Below are 18,177 nucleotides of genomic sequence, written 5' to 3' on the forward strand. Positions count from 1 at the left end.
GGTGGGATGGGGATGTACCAGACCGGCAAGTGGATTAGTGTAATCGCATCGCATGCAACGCAAAGAAATGTGTTCCTGACGCAGTAGCCTACGTTGGTGGTGTGTGTTTTCTTTTCGTCAAGTGCAGTATGTATTCAGTACAGAAACGTCTTATTTTGAGAAAATGAAGCCTGATCATGTTCTTTAAATAGCTGTCGTGTCCATGTAGGGTTATGTTGGCGTAATGTGCCTTCTCCTGAAAATCTGTAGCTTAATAGCCTGTCATCAATCGTAAAATGAATTTATGACTTTCTGCCAGTTAACCTCTAACCAAATATACAATGTTGAACATCTTAACAGGAAAACCATTCTTCTTCCATGCTAAGGAATAAACCAGTTTATGTTTAGTGAAGACCTTGTGTTATACTCAGTAGGCTAGTTAGGTAGGCTTTTGTCTAATCATAATATTGTTTTGTGATTTGTGCTATTTCAAAGGATGCAAACAGAGAATCGAAATGAAGTTTGAAATGAAGTGCAAGTTTACTGTTACATCTGCCTGACTAGTATATTCAAACACAGGTCAACTGAAACCGTAATGCCAGCCACTGTGGGAGTAGGAACCATCTCATGGACGCTCTGGGACATACTGGCGCAGGGGAAGGTGCTGGGATGTGGGGCCTTTCTGGCCTGGCTTGTCCTCTTTCATCTGCTTGTGAATGTGTGGCTCCTGTGCATATTCACCAGCCTGCTGGTGGTGCTTGGAGGCTGGCTAGGGTCCCGGGTAGCGCTGGACGGAAACAGCCTCCTCCACCTGGAGCACTTCCTGCCTCTCTATCCATCGCCTCCAGCCCAGCCAGCGGTGGACAGCGAGCGTCGACTGGACTGGGAGATCAATAGCGCAGTGAGCAAAGCAGTGCGAGACTTTGTGTCCTCATGGTACCGCAGCCTGGTGACAGAGGAGGAGGGGGAGTTTGAGTGGGTGGTACGGGACACCATGCTGGCCGCTGCGGTGGAACTGAAGAGGCGAGCACGCCACGTGGACAGGCGGGCGGTGGCGCAGAGGGCCCTGGAGCTGTGCGGCTGCCACCTCCAGAGCTACAGCCGCGCCCGGCAGCTTCAGCAGCAGGCACAGCCTGAGTCAGAGCCACCAGCCCAGGAAGACGCAGAGGGCCTGGGTCTGTGGCAGCTGTACTGCCAGTCTGATGCGCCTCACCCGGCTCTGGCGAGCGCCGCCGCTGAGCTCAGCTACTCCAGATCTGTGGTCGATCTTCTCATGCATGTGCTCGTCCCATACCCTCACTTGGAGACCCGGACAGGACGATTTATGGTAGGAGAGCTCATCACTTGTAATGTTCTCCTGCCGCTTGTGGCCAGAGTGTCCAACCCAGACTGGCTAAACCTCACCGTTGTAGATGTTTTCACAAAACCCAGCTTGCCAGTAGACCCTGTAGAGGCAGAGATCCAGGAAGCACCTCATGATGCTCAAGCAACACAGCAAGATACCTGGAGCTCCAGTCTTCACTCTTTAATGATGTGGAAATCGCCAGTGCCTAGCGAAATGTCCAGCGTCACACTGACAGATGCCTCCTCTTACTCCTCAATGGCTCCGACCAGCACTGACAGCAGTGAGCACAGCCTGTCCTCTTATGAAGAGCCCACTCAGTGCAGTGGAACCGGACGCCTCTTTGCAGGACGGGGCGGCCCGACCAGACCTCCCGTCGATCTTCTCAGAAGCTCCCGCTGGTTCCAGGAGACAGACTCTGACCTGGAGTCCCCGTCCTCAGACGGGAAGAAGATCTCGTATGAGTCTCTAAACTCTAAAGAGGAGGACAGGACAGACAGGTTCTGCGACTGTGTGTCCCCCACCGACTTCTGTGGACTCGTGTGCTCAGATGAAGAGCCCTTCGGGTTCCTCGGTTCAGGGAAACGCTCTGCCCAAAAGGTTCTGGCATCTGGGCAGCGTTCCTGGCCCGAAAGCCCAGTGGAGGAGACGTTAGGCCCACTGCACCCGGGAAGCCCATCAACAGCCTCCAGGAGTCTCTGTCTTCCCCCCTTCAAATTTGAACCCCTGGGGAGTCCTGAGGGACCTGTTGCCATCCAGAACCTGCGCATCACAGGGACAGTTATGGCCAAAGAGCACAGAGGCAGCAGTACACATCTATACACACTCTACACTGTGAAGGTAAGTCTATGTCTGTATGCTCCTAATGTGTTAGTTCAGTGTACCATTTGTTTAATCTTTAGCCTCCAAAACAGTTATGAAATATATATTCTTCAAAACCATTTCTGTTTACAAAATCTCTCTCTCTCTCTCTCTCTCATTTACCGTTTCTCTGCGTGAACGTACGTAGTATGAGACTACGGCAGATTCAGATGGCTCGGTAACAGACCAGTCAGTAGCTTATCACACAGTAAATCACCGCTATACTGAGTTCCTCAACCTACAGACTCGGCTGGAAGAGAAGCCAGAACTCCGCAAGATGATCAAAAGTAAGCCACTTGTCATTCTACATAAGTATATGTCAAATTTGCGCTGAAAGTTTAGAAGTTTGCCTCACTTGTAATCAACTGCCATTTCAGATGTGAAAGGTCCCAAGAAACTCTTCCCGGATCTTCCCTTTGGGAATGCTGACGTAGACAAAGCAGAGGCGCGGAAAGGCCAGCTGGAGACATACCTCAAAGTACCTCCTCTGCCTCAATGGTTTTAAGAATTCTGGTATTTGTGAAATGGTCCCGAATTGCATGAAGGCATTTGCACATTGATGTTGTTTGTGTGTGTGTGTGTGTGTGTGTTTGGCAGCAACTCTGCGCTATCCCTGAGACAGCCAACAGTGATGAGATGCAGGAATTCCTGGGTCTCAACACAGATGCTCGAATGACATTTGAGAAGAAGCCAAGTGTTTCACGGATTGACAAGGTTGGTTAATAGAGTTTGTAATGGAAAAAGAAGAACAGATGACAGGGTGACAGGTTGATTTGGACTATTCAAGAATTACACCTGGGGTGGGCGTGAAAGTTGAAAGTGCTCAGATTACATTGCACTCTCATGTAGATGTCTGGCATAATACTCTGCTTGTTTCTGTGGTGGCAGTTGGTGGTGAATGCCATAGTGGACACACTGAAGACAGCTTTCCCCCGCTCGGATCTCCCAAGCCCCACCGAGGAGGCAGAGGGAGACGCAGATGGAAGGAACCAATCAGATGGCAATATCCGAAAACGGTGCCAGCTGAAACACCTACATTGTCTGACTGTTGAGTTGAATAACAACCACAACCATGTTAAAATGCTACTGTCCATGATTAACAAAAGCTCGCACATGAATGTCCTTTTTCAGATCTCGCCTGAGATTTTCGAGTAAGATTGCACCAAGCCTCAATATCCCTGACCTGCAACCCAAAGTGATGTACACTTTCAGTGAGGGGAGCACTGTATGTAATCTTATCCTGTGTTTGTATCCACCTTCATTATACTTTATTAAGAATAGCACCTGCTTTGAATAATGTATGCTTCTTTTCAATGCTCAAATGTTAACATTTAATAGCCCATTTTATGTAGCAATTGGAGCCTTCTATCCTCTATGTGAGGCTTGTCACCTCTTTTCTGTTTAATGCCTTTTCTGTTTAATTGACAGTGAAACTAGTCTAAAGTGAGAATCAGAGATAGCTAAGATGGACATATAAATAAGATATTTTTTTGGTGTATTTGTTGTAAAAGACTGCACTGGATATACTTTGTACTATTGATCATTATGGCTGATATGTCATGGGCATGTGATATATTCCCCCTTAGGTGCTACAGGGTGTCTCCATCACTGGCCTGGAGGGCCTTGTTCGAGAGCAGGAGAGGCTGATGTGTGGCACCCAAAGGAGGGCCTCTGAGGAGGGTAGAGCCGTCGGCGTGGAGCCGAGAGGAGGCCGAGAGCGTTCCGGAACTCTGGAGAGAAGATCACGGTCGACAGGTGGCCTCCCGAGACCTTGCCATGAATGACTTTGTCTGGCTGATATTTGAATGATCATGAATTTTAGAATTTGCTAAACAAAGCAGAATGGAGTGAGTGGGATTAGAATGACCCTTCTGGTGTTTAGCTAGCGGCAGCAGCACCCAAATAAGATGGATCCTTACACAAACAAGACAGCTAAGAACACAGTTAAATTAATTTGATCTCAACTGGTGCTAGAGTGTTGGGCACACACTGACTAATGTTCTGCTTCCTTTGCAAAGTGGCATCATACAACCACTGGGAGGCAGTGTCACTCCACCACACTTTTAGAGGGATATGTGTGTGTGTGTGTGTGTGTGTGTGTGTGTGTGTGTGTGTGTCAGTGTGTTTGTACGTGCACACCAACGTGTTTTTGAATTGGCAGACACAGCGCTGGCTGACGTGGCCTTGAACATCCTCTGCTTGCTGATGAAAGACCAGTGGAGCTGGTTGTGCACAGAGAATATCCAGAAGACCATCAGACTGCTGTTTGGCACCTTCATTGAAAGGTAACATTGTGTCAACCGTCAAAATCAAAGGGATTCAGCATAGATCTTAAGTTCTACAGACTTGAGTAGCTGTATTGACACAGAATCACTAAAAGCTGTATAAAAATAACTAACTCCTATTGAATCATTCCCTTTAATGTTCTACCACAGCTATAAACAATAATGAGTAAATGGTTTGTTGATTAGTGGCAAACGATGAATGATTATGGATGCAAAAAGATTATCCTTTCCACCAGTGTACCAAAGAGACACACTGTTATTTGAATGATACATAGCCATGTTATGCGCTACAAGTGGAGTGAATCTGACTTTGATAAGTTCCAGAGCTTTGATAAGACAGACACTGTATCTTTGTTGGACAGCAGAGAGTCCTGGCCAAGAATATTCAGTGTCCTTAACTGACTTCCCATTGTTGCAACACGCAAGCAAGCAAGACATCACACCATGTAGGGAGTGTCATTTTGAGGAGCAGTTACTATTTGGATTCTGTGGCCGTAATCATTACATAATCACAAATTATATTTTAATGCTGTCACAGCTCTAGACACCCTGCTGAGGCTCGACACTGATGCATATCTCTGAGAAGGAGAATTAAGAAGGCCTGCAAAACTTTACGGCATGCTTATATTTCTCATGCTCTGTCAATATGGGCAAAGTATTTGTGGGGAACGTTCAAAAAAAGAGGATTCCATTTATGGACAGAGCTTCAGTTTATAACAGCATTGCCCGCAGGGTGCACCTGTCCCACTAAACAAACCTTGTTTAGTCTTGTTTTTTTCAGCATGTTGGTTAGTTCACGTCTTTTAGATGGGTTCAGGTAGCACATGATTGACCTGTCCCACGTCTGTAATGAATTGGCGTGTCGGCTGCCCAGACACCCCGCTTCTAGGAGGCCGAGTGAATTCTTGACTGGTCCGTTTGCAACCATAGAATAATGAACGATAACTGTTCAGCCCTGATCCAAAAACAACAGTACACAAGTAGATGTGATTAAATGTGCTGTTGCATAATATTCCCATTTATTTATAAAAAGAGGGGCTTTGGATGTATCTGTGTTCATTTAGAAGGCTTTATTTTATTTATATAGTGGGTAAAGGGCTTTTATGAAATGTGTGCTGCAAAGACTAGACGTTGATAGCCGAGCTTGGTGAAAGGTTGGTTATTTAGGCCATGTAAGGGTGAACAGACTTTCCCCTCATATACATTTCTGCTGTGTCCGAAGAGGTGACGAACAAAACGATTATTGGGTTCACCACAAACAAGCCGTTTCTGGAATGAAACGTAATTGATTTTCTCCAGAGCTGAAGTTTATATTGTGGAATGGTTTTTGTTTCTGAGGAAAATGATTTACCGTGTGCAATAAGAGACATCTGGCAGGTGTCTTAAAGAGCGCTTGACGTCAAGCGGCGATTAAAGCGGCGAATGCTCTGGGGCTTCTTGCAGGATAAACACGCTCCACGCTTGGGAGGACAGAGCAGGGTGGGAGACTGCAGAGTGGCTAGCCCTGACCCAACATGGAAGTAGAGAATAGCTGATTTAGGGAAGCTGAGGTTGCATCCATCCTATCCGGGCTGATAATTATGGGCTTGTCAGTGTCAGTCCGGCAAATGTTTCCACTCTCCGCTTGCAGTTGGCTAATGTTTATTTGCACGCACAGAAAGCATTCCTTCAGCCCTTTCTGCTATGGAATGCTTTGGCAGTAGATGATTTTTTGTCCCAGTTTATTCAATTATCTTGTGGCGTGCTATTGCTTATTAAGTATGAACATCATAAAAGAGGTGATAATATAAAAAAAATGTTGCCTTTAAAAATGCATAAAAGCAAAGCTTTGTTAAACAGCTAGATGTTTGTGTTTAATAGCAGAAATGCATGCAAGCATCGTAAAGCTTCTTAGAAAATCTATGTTTTTTTATTTAGATTAAGCAGACCTTGTGTCAGCAGAGTTTTCATTATATAAAAAAAAGTGTAATTGTAAACAGCAGCAGCAGTTCTTTTCTTAGTGTGAAATGATCCTCCCATAGCCCGCCAGACAGTGTAGAGTGTGTGTGTGTGTGTGTCGTACTGCTCATGCGGCTGTGCCGTGTGAGTGATGACATGTTGTTGTGGTGATACCCAATCCCATGCTGCCCACGGCTGATTGCGTGCTGATGTCATTATTGGGTGAGTATATGTGTCAGTGGGGACTGGACTATAAGAAGACCTCAAAGTGTCAGCCCTGGCACAGATGCCTTTGAGCGCCATATGCCGCCAGTGACATAGCCTCCTAACACTTGATGTGGGAATAATTATAGAGATTGTTTTCCCCGCTTAATGTGCCTAACCTGGCTGTGGGTGTTGATGGGTTTGGGGGAGCGAGGAGGGTAACTGATAGTGCGTATAGTTAGCTCCTCCCAGACTAAATCAGTACCCCCCGTGGCTCTGCCCGTAAAGTTGTGTCTGGGGCACGGAATGTTCCGGGCCTGGTGTGAAGAGCCCGGCTCCCTGGGCTGGACCACTGAGCGGGCTTCTGAGCCTCTGCACTAGGAATGCAGGGTTAGTGTCCTAAAACCTGCGCTGAGTTTGTGCACGGAGATCAGTGTGGCCATGAGGATAAACTGCACCATGCCTGACAGGTGTATGATAACATCTCACATCTGATCTTTTTACTTCAGACAGGGGTTACTTCCATTTTGTGTCTTAATGTACAGTTACACACCCAAGGCATTGCCAGTGCAGCATAACCATCAAGGATAGTCATAGTGCTTTTGGTAAACTTCTTAAAAGTGGCCATGATGACAAAAATATAGGAATGGGGGGTTGCAGATCCAGCCAACCAGAAAGCACTCAGTGCATGACTTATTGTAGAATGTTCTGAAGCAAGTGCCTGTAGGATGAAAACCACAACTCTTGTCTTAATTTCCTCTTTCTTATTTCCATCCACGAAACCTGGTCAAGCATCCGAACGATAACTCATTCTATCAGTTGTAGGGGGAAAAGGTGGGAGTGTAGTAACAGGTTTCGGTAGATTTTGGCCCTAACCCAAGAAAGGAAGTGAAGAAGTTGAGTGAAGACAGTGAGAAGGTCGTGCGATTCCTTGGTCCTTGGGGTTTTTTTTTTTTTTTTATGGATGGAGGAGTCAGACATTGAGACCTCTACTACTGGCCTCATCTGGCAAAGGTCCTCTTTATCAGTGAGGAGCATTCCTCCAAAGGCATGTCGAAGAACTTAGGAACTTTCTAATGAGTTGGAGCAGGGCAGAACTATTCGACCTCTTCACCCCCTCTGCATCTGTCCCATTGCACAAGCCAGGGCTCTGCCGGCCAGACTCGGCGAAGTGATACAACGACGTGGTAAAAGGGTCCGGGCGCTTCGGAAAAAAACGCTCAGTCTCTCTCTCTCTCTCTCTCTCTTTTTCTGTCTCTTTGCAATTCCCATTTTAAGAGTTTGAGGGGTGCAGATTTGGCATAAAAGGTGTGAGTGAAGCTTGGAGGACAGAGTGTGGGGAGAAGGGAGAGTGCGGTCAGTGAGCTCAGGCATTTCTTATGAGGCATGAACCTCCGTGGGTGGGTTATGTTTGTCTCCAAGTGCGCGTGCATGTGTGTGTGTGTGTGTCTGTCTTTCTGTCTGTATTTATGCATGAGTCTGTGTGTGTCTGTGTGTGTGCCTGTGTGTGCGTGCGTCTGTGTGTGTGTGTGTGTGTGTGTGTGTGTGTGTGTGTGTGTGTGTGGGCGCGTCTGTCTTTCTGTCTGTATTTGTGTGTGTGTGTGTGTGTTTGTGTGTTTGTGTGTTTGTGTGCCTGTGTGTGGAGGGGGGTGTCTGCTTTTGAGTTATGGGTCCCTAAATAGGGGTTCTGCTTCGGATTTGAGAGCAGTTCTGTGTAATCTGATTTTGAAACCCCTTGACTTTCTTCACCATGAGTATTGGCACTTGCCTGTTATTGCCCATAATTCCCTAGTTTGAGAGTCTACTTTACCAGTTTTCCTATGGTTGGACAAATCTCTCTCTGCAGGAGCACAGTCTGGGAGCCCTGCTCTTGTTTTCACAGTTTAACGCATATCTTGGCATGGCGTCGATGGAACGCTTTTAAACAGAGTTATTACACAATGGTCCCGATCCATTTGACTCGTGTCTCCCCTCTCAACATGAGGTGTTCCCTCTTCATAGAACAAACTGTTCTGAAAATGCAACAACTTAAAACATTGAGCATTGTTGATTAACATGTGGCACTGCAAATTAAATGAGCTCTTGCTGTGGATGCACAGTCACGCTCGCACAAACACACACACACACACACACACACACACACACACACACACACACACACACACACACACACACACACACACACACAGTGCAATGCGAAACACAGCATAGAGTGGAAACTCTTGACTTTGAAAAAAAAAACATAGGATTCTAGGAAATGCGCCTTCGATGGCTGAAATACACAGTATTTTATAAAAATGCGCATTTAATGTGTGTAATGTTTTAAAGCTAAATACTCATATACCACCTACAGAACACTAGAAGTTGGAAACAGACAATCACAATGTACTGAATTAACTATTTGAAAACTGTGTCTTCTAATTATGCGTTCAGAATTACATCATTGATGTGAGATGAGAAATATTGATACCAAAAACTACATAATGCACCTTTAAAGAAGTGATTATATGCACACACACACACACACACACACACACACACACACACACACACACACACACACACACACACACACATTACCATAAAAGCTAATTGGACAAATGTGATCTTCAAATAGGCTCTGGACACCACCAGACAATATCGTAATGTGACTAATTAGGAGCATGACAGCGCAACTCAAATATGGACTTGGTATGTACTAAATGATCCCACCTCAACGTATTAACACACAGCGATACACAAGTCTAGCAGTTTAACGCGAGTACTGAAGATTACAGTCGGAAAGAAACCAGAGTAAGGGTCAGAGGCTTAATCATAATCCAAACTTGAATGGATCGTAACAGTATGTGTCTATGTGTGTTAGCATACGTGGAGTTTATGCATGTGGATGTTGGAAGGTTTGTTTCCTACTGCAAAGGGTCACAGTCTCACATGGACCATGCCAGGGCAGTCTGTTCTTAGAGATCATAGCAGGCAAATATATGGGTATTGGGTGAGAGCCTGCAGCTGATGTTGCAAATAATAATATGCCTGCAGCTATTCTTAAAATAATACATTTCTGATTTGTAATGCCATCCTTGACTACTACTCCTAAGCAATACTCAGCTTTGTTTGTAAATTCACAGCTTTTATAAGGAGTGGTACTGGGCGTTGCTTATATGCATCAAGATGCATTCATTACAGTTCTTCTAGTTTGTCATCCAGGCCTGAGTAGGAAAAGTCATGCAGCTTTTTGACATTGTCTTGTTGATGCTGCAGTGTCACCGAATTTGATGTTGCCATGCTTCACTTGGTGTTCCGACACACCTTGCATTCTAAGGGGTAGAGGGTAAGACCTCTGTCTAAAAAATCAGTTTGTCCCTCAAGCATCCGCCTGTGTCGCATGTGCAATTAGAGGTTTCCAATCATCATTACATGTATCAGTATCTGTTCAGCCAACAGAATGATCTGTCTCTGTATCTGTTCGGATAGAGGACCAGAAACAAAACAAGCAAGGCTGACAGTCAGTTTATTGTTGCACAATGAAACACAGCAACGCACACGTGCATTTATTAGGTGGCAACGCACACTAACACACACACAGGCCAAGGTCGCTGTGAATTTGACTGCATTAACCCGTCCCAGACTGTCACTCCTCCAGGAGCAGTGGGAGCTTTTAAGAGTGTTCTGTTATTTCACTTTTGTCTGTTCTTCTGTTGGGGTTCTTAGTGGAGGAAACCTCTTGTGAACACGGGGAGAACAACAGTGCGGGAATCGAACCCATGACCTTCTTGCTGTGAGGCGGCAGTGCAAGCACCTTAGCCACCGTGCCACTAAGCGGGTGTGGTGTATAGTGGGTATTGTTATAAATTTGGCAAAAAAAAATTCTAGCCTAATATTAATTGGCAAAGCAATAGACCTCTGAGGTCATGTGTTTGTAGTCTACTATGGACTTCCATGTATAATCGATTAACTAGGAGAATGACATTGATGACCTCTGATAGAGATTATTTCCAAACACTGTTAATGACTTAAGAATATAATAATCAAGTGCCTTGTATTAATATATTCCTTGAATGAATCATGTGCTTATGAAAGCAGGAGCATGACTTTCTGTGTCTGTAACTAGAATATTTGGTGCCCTTTAGTCTGCATATGAACAAGAGCATGTTTAGACCAGAGGAGATAAGAAGGGAACTCTGCTTCTTCCGACCTTGTGCAAAACTGCCATCCTTGCAAGACAGGGAGCCTCGGACGTGAGAAATTCACCACGTGGTTATCCCTGCTGACAGCTAAACTTCTGACTATATAAACCTTGTGCGATGGGTTTATCATTGCCTTCACTTTCAGCCTTGTGCTGGGAGGGGAGCCCGATTTCAATTTTTGTTGTTGTTTGTGTAATAAATATACTTACATGCAGCTCCGGAGTCCTGAGGTAACTAGGGTGGATTTTTCACCTATCACCTCCCAACCTAAAGTAACGAAGTACTCTAAAATGTTCCCATTTTGCCTTACATACTTTTGTAATCTGCCTCTGGGGGGAACTTGGGCAAATTAAGATTTCGTTTTAAATCCTAGGTGTGGTTTATAGCGGATATTGTGTTAAATTGGGCAAATGTATTTTCTATTGTTTCCTAATATCAATTGGCAATACAATACACCTCTGAGGATGCAAACAGAATGGACATTTTTATCTTGTGGCTATTTGCAATGATATGAATGCTGACGGATGGAGCTGACCTTTTTTTTTTACAAATATTAACGAACAACTTCGGGTAGAAGAAAGAAATGCACCTGTTTCCATCGCATTATTTGTGCTATTATTTTACACATAACGTATTTGGATTCGGGTACATCCCAAGCTGCCACTGTGATGGCTTGAGACTGGAGAAGAATTAGAAAGAGTGAAGCATCTCCACCAGGTTTCAGCAGGGGACAGACTGTAGCATTACTCTCTCCTAGCCTTTCCTGCCTCTACATGGACATGACAAATCACTTTACTATGGTCTGGGTGTTGAAAAACATGTAAATGCAAGTAAACCCCGTAAAAGGTATTTTGCAGATCTTACAAACATTTTTCCAGATATATTGGAATGTAGCTAATTTAACCACTAGAGAGTAACTTTTACTCCATTTTTCAGGGAACATAAAATGACTTGCATGGTGTCCTTTTCTCAGAAACTAACTCAGAGGATGGTGGGAAATATCATCATAACAAGAGAATGATGATACAGTGGCGCAAACTGCCAATGTATAGCTGCAATCTTGTTATATTCTGAGTGCCAATCAAGAACAGCGTTGACAGTGGATCTCACCACAGGCTCAGTCTTCTACTATGTGTGTCCTCTATCCACTTATGCCCGTGACGGATAAGTTTTGTGCCAAGGCCTATTCAGGAGTTACCAGCAGCCCCACCACGTTCGGCCTTCTGGGAAATGCCCTCTGATCCATGTCGATGAGCTGGCGCTGTGCGTGGGAGGCCCGGGCTTAATCAAAGCCTCACCCGGAGCCCGGAGCTGCACTGATTTTATCCCATTTAACCTTGAGGCGCAGTGGGATGCGTGCTGGTTACACAGGCCCTTTCCCAGGCAGACACCCTCACAGAATGATGTACTTCTTTTGTCTTTTCCTCATCGTGGCAATTTGAGCGTTAGCGTTATTAAATCAAGGCTTGGGTCACTTAGTAACACAACACATAACAGCACATCACAATGGAACACAGCGCAGTGCAATGCCAAACACAACATAGAGTGGAAACTCTTGACTTTGAAAAACACAGTATTCTAGGAAATGCGCCTTCAAAGTGTGAAATACACAGTATTCTAGACAAATGCGCCTTTAATGTGTGTATTGTTTTAAAGCTAAATACCCATATACCACCTAAAGAACACTAGAAGTTGGAAACAGACAATCACAATGTAATTAATTAACTATTTAAAAAAACGTTTCTTCTAATAATGCGTTTCAAATTACAGAATTGAAATATTGATACCAAAAACGACATAATGCACCTTTAGAAAAGTGATTATTTGCACAAGGAATGCATTTCTTTTGAGTACCTAACGAAGACACAATAAAAATACTGAAATAACAAAAAAGAATTTGATTTACTAGTAATGTTGCTGCTTGTCTGGTTCAAGTGATTTCTTCCAAAAAAAGCATTTCAGCAGATAGATAAACTTTTGGCAGCATCTGAATGTGTGGTAAGGTCATATTTTATTATTCCTCTTTTTATACTTGTACTAGAACATGCTTATGTAACTTGATTCGCAGACCGTTCCTTTTTTTCAGGTCTGGTGCCAGGCCATATTTTCTTTTATGTGATTGGCAATAGTGTGGTTTTTCATGGACTTTACTCAACAGCGTGTTTCTATTTAGCCTCGAGAAGCGCTTCACGTTTTTCCTACGTGTCAGTGCTATAGAACGACTCGGCCCAGGCGAGCAAAGCCAGCGGCAGGTCATTTGGAGTCGGGCTGTGCTGACGACCGATGCTCTGCAAACAGATGAAGGAAAAGTCCCAATCATCCACCATGGCCACTTCACCTCACTATACTACAGAGGCCCAGGCACTTCCTAAAAAAGAAACTGCCCATCGATACCCCATCAGCACTGATCTTAAGAGGATTCCTGTGAGAGCTGGTTTACAGTAAAGAAAGCTTCACACTTGCCCCACTGCTGGGGAATAATTGCTCCACATTTGACCTCTCTTATAAAGGTTGAAATTGGTGTGTTCACAAAAGCTGTCAGGTGTTTATGTTGCAAGCACACCCGATCTGCACGGGGTCTTTTGTGGCACGCTCTCGGCGGCGACCTCCTGCCGTCTCACGTTGCACAAATGTCAGGAATGAGACACACACAGGAATAACGCTGGATTAAGCCAGAGTCTGAAACCATTTAGATTCATTGAGGATAGAGGAGGCTAGAGCATGGCGTCGGCTTCTAAACAGACCGGATGATATCACTGTTCAGACAGGGAAGGAGTGGGGCGGGGGGGGATCTGGATGAAGGAGTCGAGGACGCAGGTGCAGGTGCGGATCTGGAGCGTTTTCCATGAAGGCCTTAAGGGATTCTGGGAAGGCGGAGGATGTCTGTTGTCTGCAGACCTGATGAGGGGTGTCCTGTTTTTCTTCCTTTTGTGCCGGCGGCCTGCACAGGAGCCGCTCTTGTTTAGTCTGCGGACAGACACGTGTGTGTGCCTGTGTGTGCGTGTGTATGTGTGTGTGTGTGTGTGTTTGTGTGTGTGTGTGTGTGTGCATGCGTGTGTGTGTGTGTGTCTGTATGTGTCTGTGTGTGTGTGTCTGGGGGGGGCGGGGGGCTCACAAAAATAAATGCCCTCCATCCATCCTGCTATTTCTGCTTCAAGCACAAGTTATCTCAGAGCTGTGTTTGACCTCCCTCTATTCTGGTATACTCCATATCAGCATGGCCACCTCCAGAACTGTACACCACACGCAATAGTGGAAAAATATACGCATGTGGGGCTTTGCCACAAACTTTAACCAGAGCCCTGCCTGAGCTCTCCATGCTTTCAGAGAATGTGTTCCCTCTTTATCGTCGATAGTTTATATGTGTCATACCTCACAGAAAGTTGTTCTCCTTGAAACTGAGTGTGACTTGCCTCGCATGAGAGACGTGTTGAGACTAAGACTTTGGGGTCGTGGAGACAGCGAGACCACAGCAACACAATACAGCCGGGTTCAAAGAGCCATGCGAAGCAGCGAGTCTCCATCCACATGCGTCATGCCAAATTGCCCTGTTAGATGTGTCAAACAGAATCTTAGCACACGGTTAAATGTTGATGCACACTGACTGCTTCTTGAAATAGCCAGAGATTCGCATCAACCCTGGTGCCATTGATCTGCAGGCCGTTTTTGCACATTTGGCATCGAATGTGTCTGGATCCCAACACCTTCTGAAGTGTGTTTGCTGTGTACGTGAGACACGCATGGGGACTGGTGAAAGCTGGACTAAACACTTACAAGAGTGCAGTGGTCCACTGGCCCTCGTGGGCCTTGAAGAGAAGACGCCGCAGCATGGCCTGAAAATGCTCTAACCAACTACAGCAGTGGCAGTGAGGACACACAGCATAGCAGGCGGTGAGTGGCCCTCGGTCTGACACATTCTCTCAGACAAGCCGTGGCGATGGCTGCCCAGATGGCGTCAGGACGCATGTGTCTGACCGTAACAGTTTGGTCATTGGAAGCTTCTGCCACATTGTCTAGATAAAAATGAAAAAAAAAAAAAAGCCTCCAAATGGATATATAAACAGAATCATTGTCCACTCTTTCCATTTCTTTTCTCTCTATCTTTTTGCCTTCTTTCCCTCTTTTTTTCTGTCTTTCTTTCCCTCCTTTTCCCCCTTTTCTGCGCCCCTAAAAGAGCAGCTGCAGCTTTGAGCACAACGTCTCAGCCCAAAGACCAGGAAGTCAAAACAGTTTAAAAGGCTAATTAGATTAGACGCGCAGAAATGCACGGAGAAGTCGAGCGAGAGCGAGCAAAAAAAAACGTGATTGAAGGAGACGGACCCTTGTAGTAATTTTGAAGTGATTTTCAAGGAATTCTCAGCATTGCATAACAACATCTGTATTACGTTATTTTAATGTTCATTGGTCTTGTCTTGCCTCTGTCAGATTTGATGGATTGTGAATGTTAAATCTTGCAGCCTATTGTAAAAGCAGCAAGTGAATGCACAGTATATGCAAACTCATTTTTGTGTGCTACTAAATTGGATTTACGAATAAAGCTATGGTCTGTGGCTGCTTTGTGCTATCGGTCCCTCCATGAAAATGTCTATCCACATTCCTGTAAGCGGACTGTGTACACACAGTTCTGAAGATGTCCAGGCGAAGTATCTGCACCCAACATCAGGTGATGGGGGGTAAAGCCTTTGCACTCTACACGAACACAGACCTGTGTTATGTGTCATGCTGTCGGATTTGGGTGACCCCCTGTCTGTGTGTGTTTGTGTGCGTATGTGTATGTGTGTGTGTTTATGTGCCTGGGTATGTGCGTCAACACTTGAAATAAATCATCCCCCATTCGAACCCATAGAGCTGAGGGCCCCTGCTGTTTGTCTGTCTGAGTGAGTGAACTCAAGGTCGACTCCACGCGTCTAGAACATCACTCTGATGTGCACATGCTCGCATCGCTCCCCCGCTTACACCCCGCACTGTGAAACTCAGTGGTCAAAAGGCACTTCAAAACAAAACTCTGTAATGCCTATTCGCTCTCACAGACTGTCTGAGAAAATAACGTGAGAAGTTTGAGGGATTGTCAGTTATTTAACAGCATGTGTTGTTTTTCCGCCCCCGATCCCAGGTGGCTGGATGTGGGCATCAGGCACCTGACCAGCGCCCCCTGCTGGGTGATCTATCTGCGCGTACTGCAAGAGGCGGTGTGGCCTGGCGGGGAGCTGCCTGCCGAGCAGCAACCGGAGCGGAGCCCCGAGCAGAGGGAGGAGACCAGGCAGCAGTGCCTGGACTGCCTCACCCAGATGCTACCAGGTCAGCTGTATGCAGCACCCTACACCCACCCCACCCACCCAGTCCTCATCTCCCCCCTGATCTTCCAGACCACAACACATCAAGCTATGTCTGGAGAATTTAAAGTTACATCATATCATTTGGTCTTCATTCCGAAGCACGATCTTTCAACTGCATCTCTTCAATGACTTGAAAGTAGAGTGCCAGATTTGTTAGTGAATTTGTATTAGATTTGAGCATTTGTGTGGTTATATTGAGTAAGGCTGTTAGTCAGTAGAACAACATGCCATTTAGGAAACATTTTAGCAAGCAAAATGTGTCTAAATAACTTCAGACGATTGATTGTCACTATTAGGCTTATGTTTATAGTTCAGGGGAATGTTGCTTACTAGTTGGCTAATTAGGTGAATATTTAAAAGATGTAGCATTTTTTCTGGCTAAGAGTTTTTTAGGTGTTTTCACCCTGAAAAACATTAATAATGTTTTCCCATAATTGCAGTGGACTTTTAATACATTTCCATAATGTAATACATACATGTGTTGTCTTTACATTGGAATATAATGGAAAAGCAATACACTATGTGATTGGGGTATAAGGAACACAAGACCAGAAGCTTCTTATGCAGTTCATAAATGTGTTTAATGTACATGTTTGCCTTTTCATGACCCTTGTGTGTGTGTGTAGATCTCATCTCTGAGATGCTGGGCTCTGAGAAGTACAGACTGAGCTGGGAGCATGTGCTGGGGTCCCTGCAGGATCCCAACATCAACAGGTAATCTACTTGGCCATACCTAGGCGCACTCTTTCAAGCCAATGCCCTAGGTCTCTCAGACAGGCGACCAGACCACACTAAGTTTAAAATGAACTTGCATCAGGTTTGTGCTTAATGCTTACATAAAGCACAGTGATGAATGTGCTTTTGTCACATCAGGGAGGTATGTAGGATGTCTGGTGTAATGGAAAGTACAGCCTTTTTTGGAGGCTCTCTGGGATTTGGGATACGTGCTGTCTATGGGTTCTCTATGTGTGGTGTAAACTCTGTGTGTGTGTGTGTGCGTGTGTGTGTATGTGAGTATGTGTGTGTGTGTGTGTGTGTGTGTGTGTGTGTGTGTGTGTGTGTGTGTGTGTGTGTGTGTGTGTGTGTGTGTGTGTGTGTGTGTGTGTGTGTGTGTCTGTGTCTGTGTGTGTGTGTGTGTGTGTGTGTGTGTCTTCACCTTTTGACATCTGGTCATATGCTCAGGCACCTGGTCTACTGCATCTTTGATCTGCTTCTGGAGTTTCTTATCCCGGAGTCTTCTGAGGAGGCGTTTCAGAAATCCCTTCTACACAGTTTGTCCAGAGATGCGGAGAGAAATGCAACATCTCCATGAAATCTCTCCCCTCTTTGTGGGACATAAGATATCTTTTTAGTCACCAGGCTGTGTAGTGTCCTTGTTCAAATTTTTAAATGGTTACATGACTGGTCTATAACAAAGATGTGAGATTTCAGTGTTGGAGTGTGGCATAAATAATGTTCTTGCAGATTAGAAAATGTTTGATTAGAAGGTGGAAATGCTTTTGGATACCTTTCTGATGTTGCAAGTTGTATTATTTACATGGATTATTAACCAGGTCAGATCAGTTCTAACATGTGGCTACAAGTGTGGATACAGTGACACTATATTAAGCTATCAATTATAATGACCAAAATGTGGTGTTTGCCTATTAAATCAACAGCTTACCAGTGGATTTTAAGTTTGTAACTCTAGTTACCGAATGTCAGTATTTGTGAGTTGTAAATAATGCTTTTATTTGTACCAGTATCAGTTAAATTGTATAGAGGAGTATTAATTGTCTTGTGAAGTTAGTATTTATAGACCAATTTAAAACATTTCTATTGCTATTTTAGAAAAGTATAATGTGATGTCCCCTTATATCACACACAAACTTAATGTTGTTTGTTTTGTATTGTTAAACACTTTTTGTAATATGATCAAAAACTAAAAATGCTACAAATTCACTCAGACTGTAACCTCTTTTCTTCGTCTTTTTATATATTTTTTATGCACATAATAACATATGAGCTTGTTTTCAAATATAATATTCCTTATATATCTGATTTTTTTA

General features: G+C 44.6%; 1 protein-coding gene across 1 annotated transcript; it reads left to right on the forward strand.

The window, feature by feature from the left end:
* Positions 1 to 574: 574 nt before the first annotated feature.
* On the forward strand, positions 575 to 17,441 carry snx19a (sorting nexin 19a; the record flags this gene model as incomplete). Its single annotated transcript, XM_080839810.1, has 11 exons — positions 575 to 2,161; positions 2,331 to 2,469; positions 2,560 to 2,660; positions 2,780 to 2,896; positions 3,071 to 3,198; positions 3,314 to 3,407; positions 3,769 to 3,937; positions 4,344 to 4,467; positions 15,907 to 16,091; positions 16,756 to 16,843; positions 17,312 to 17,441. 11 exons carry the CDS (start codon positions 575 to 577, stop codon positions 17,439 to 17,441), a joined length of 2,862 nt encoding a protein of 953 aa, XP_080695936.1.
* Positions 17,442 to 18,177: the final 736 nt, after the last annotated feature.

The sequence above is a fragment of the Sprattus sprattus genome, assembly GCF_963457725.1.
Source record: "Sprattus sprattus genome assembly, chromosome: 1".
Classification (NCBI taxonomy): domain Eukaryota; kingdom Metazoa; phylum Chordata; class Actinopteri; order Clupeiformes; family Clupeidae; genus Sprattus; species Sprattus sprattus.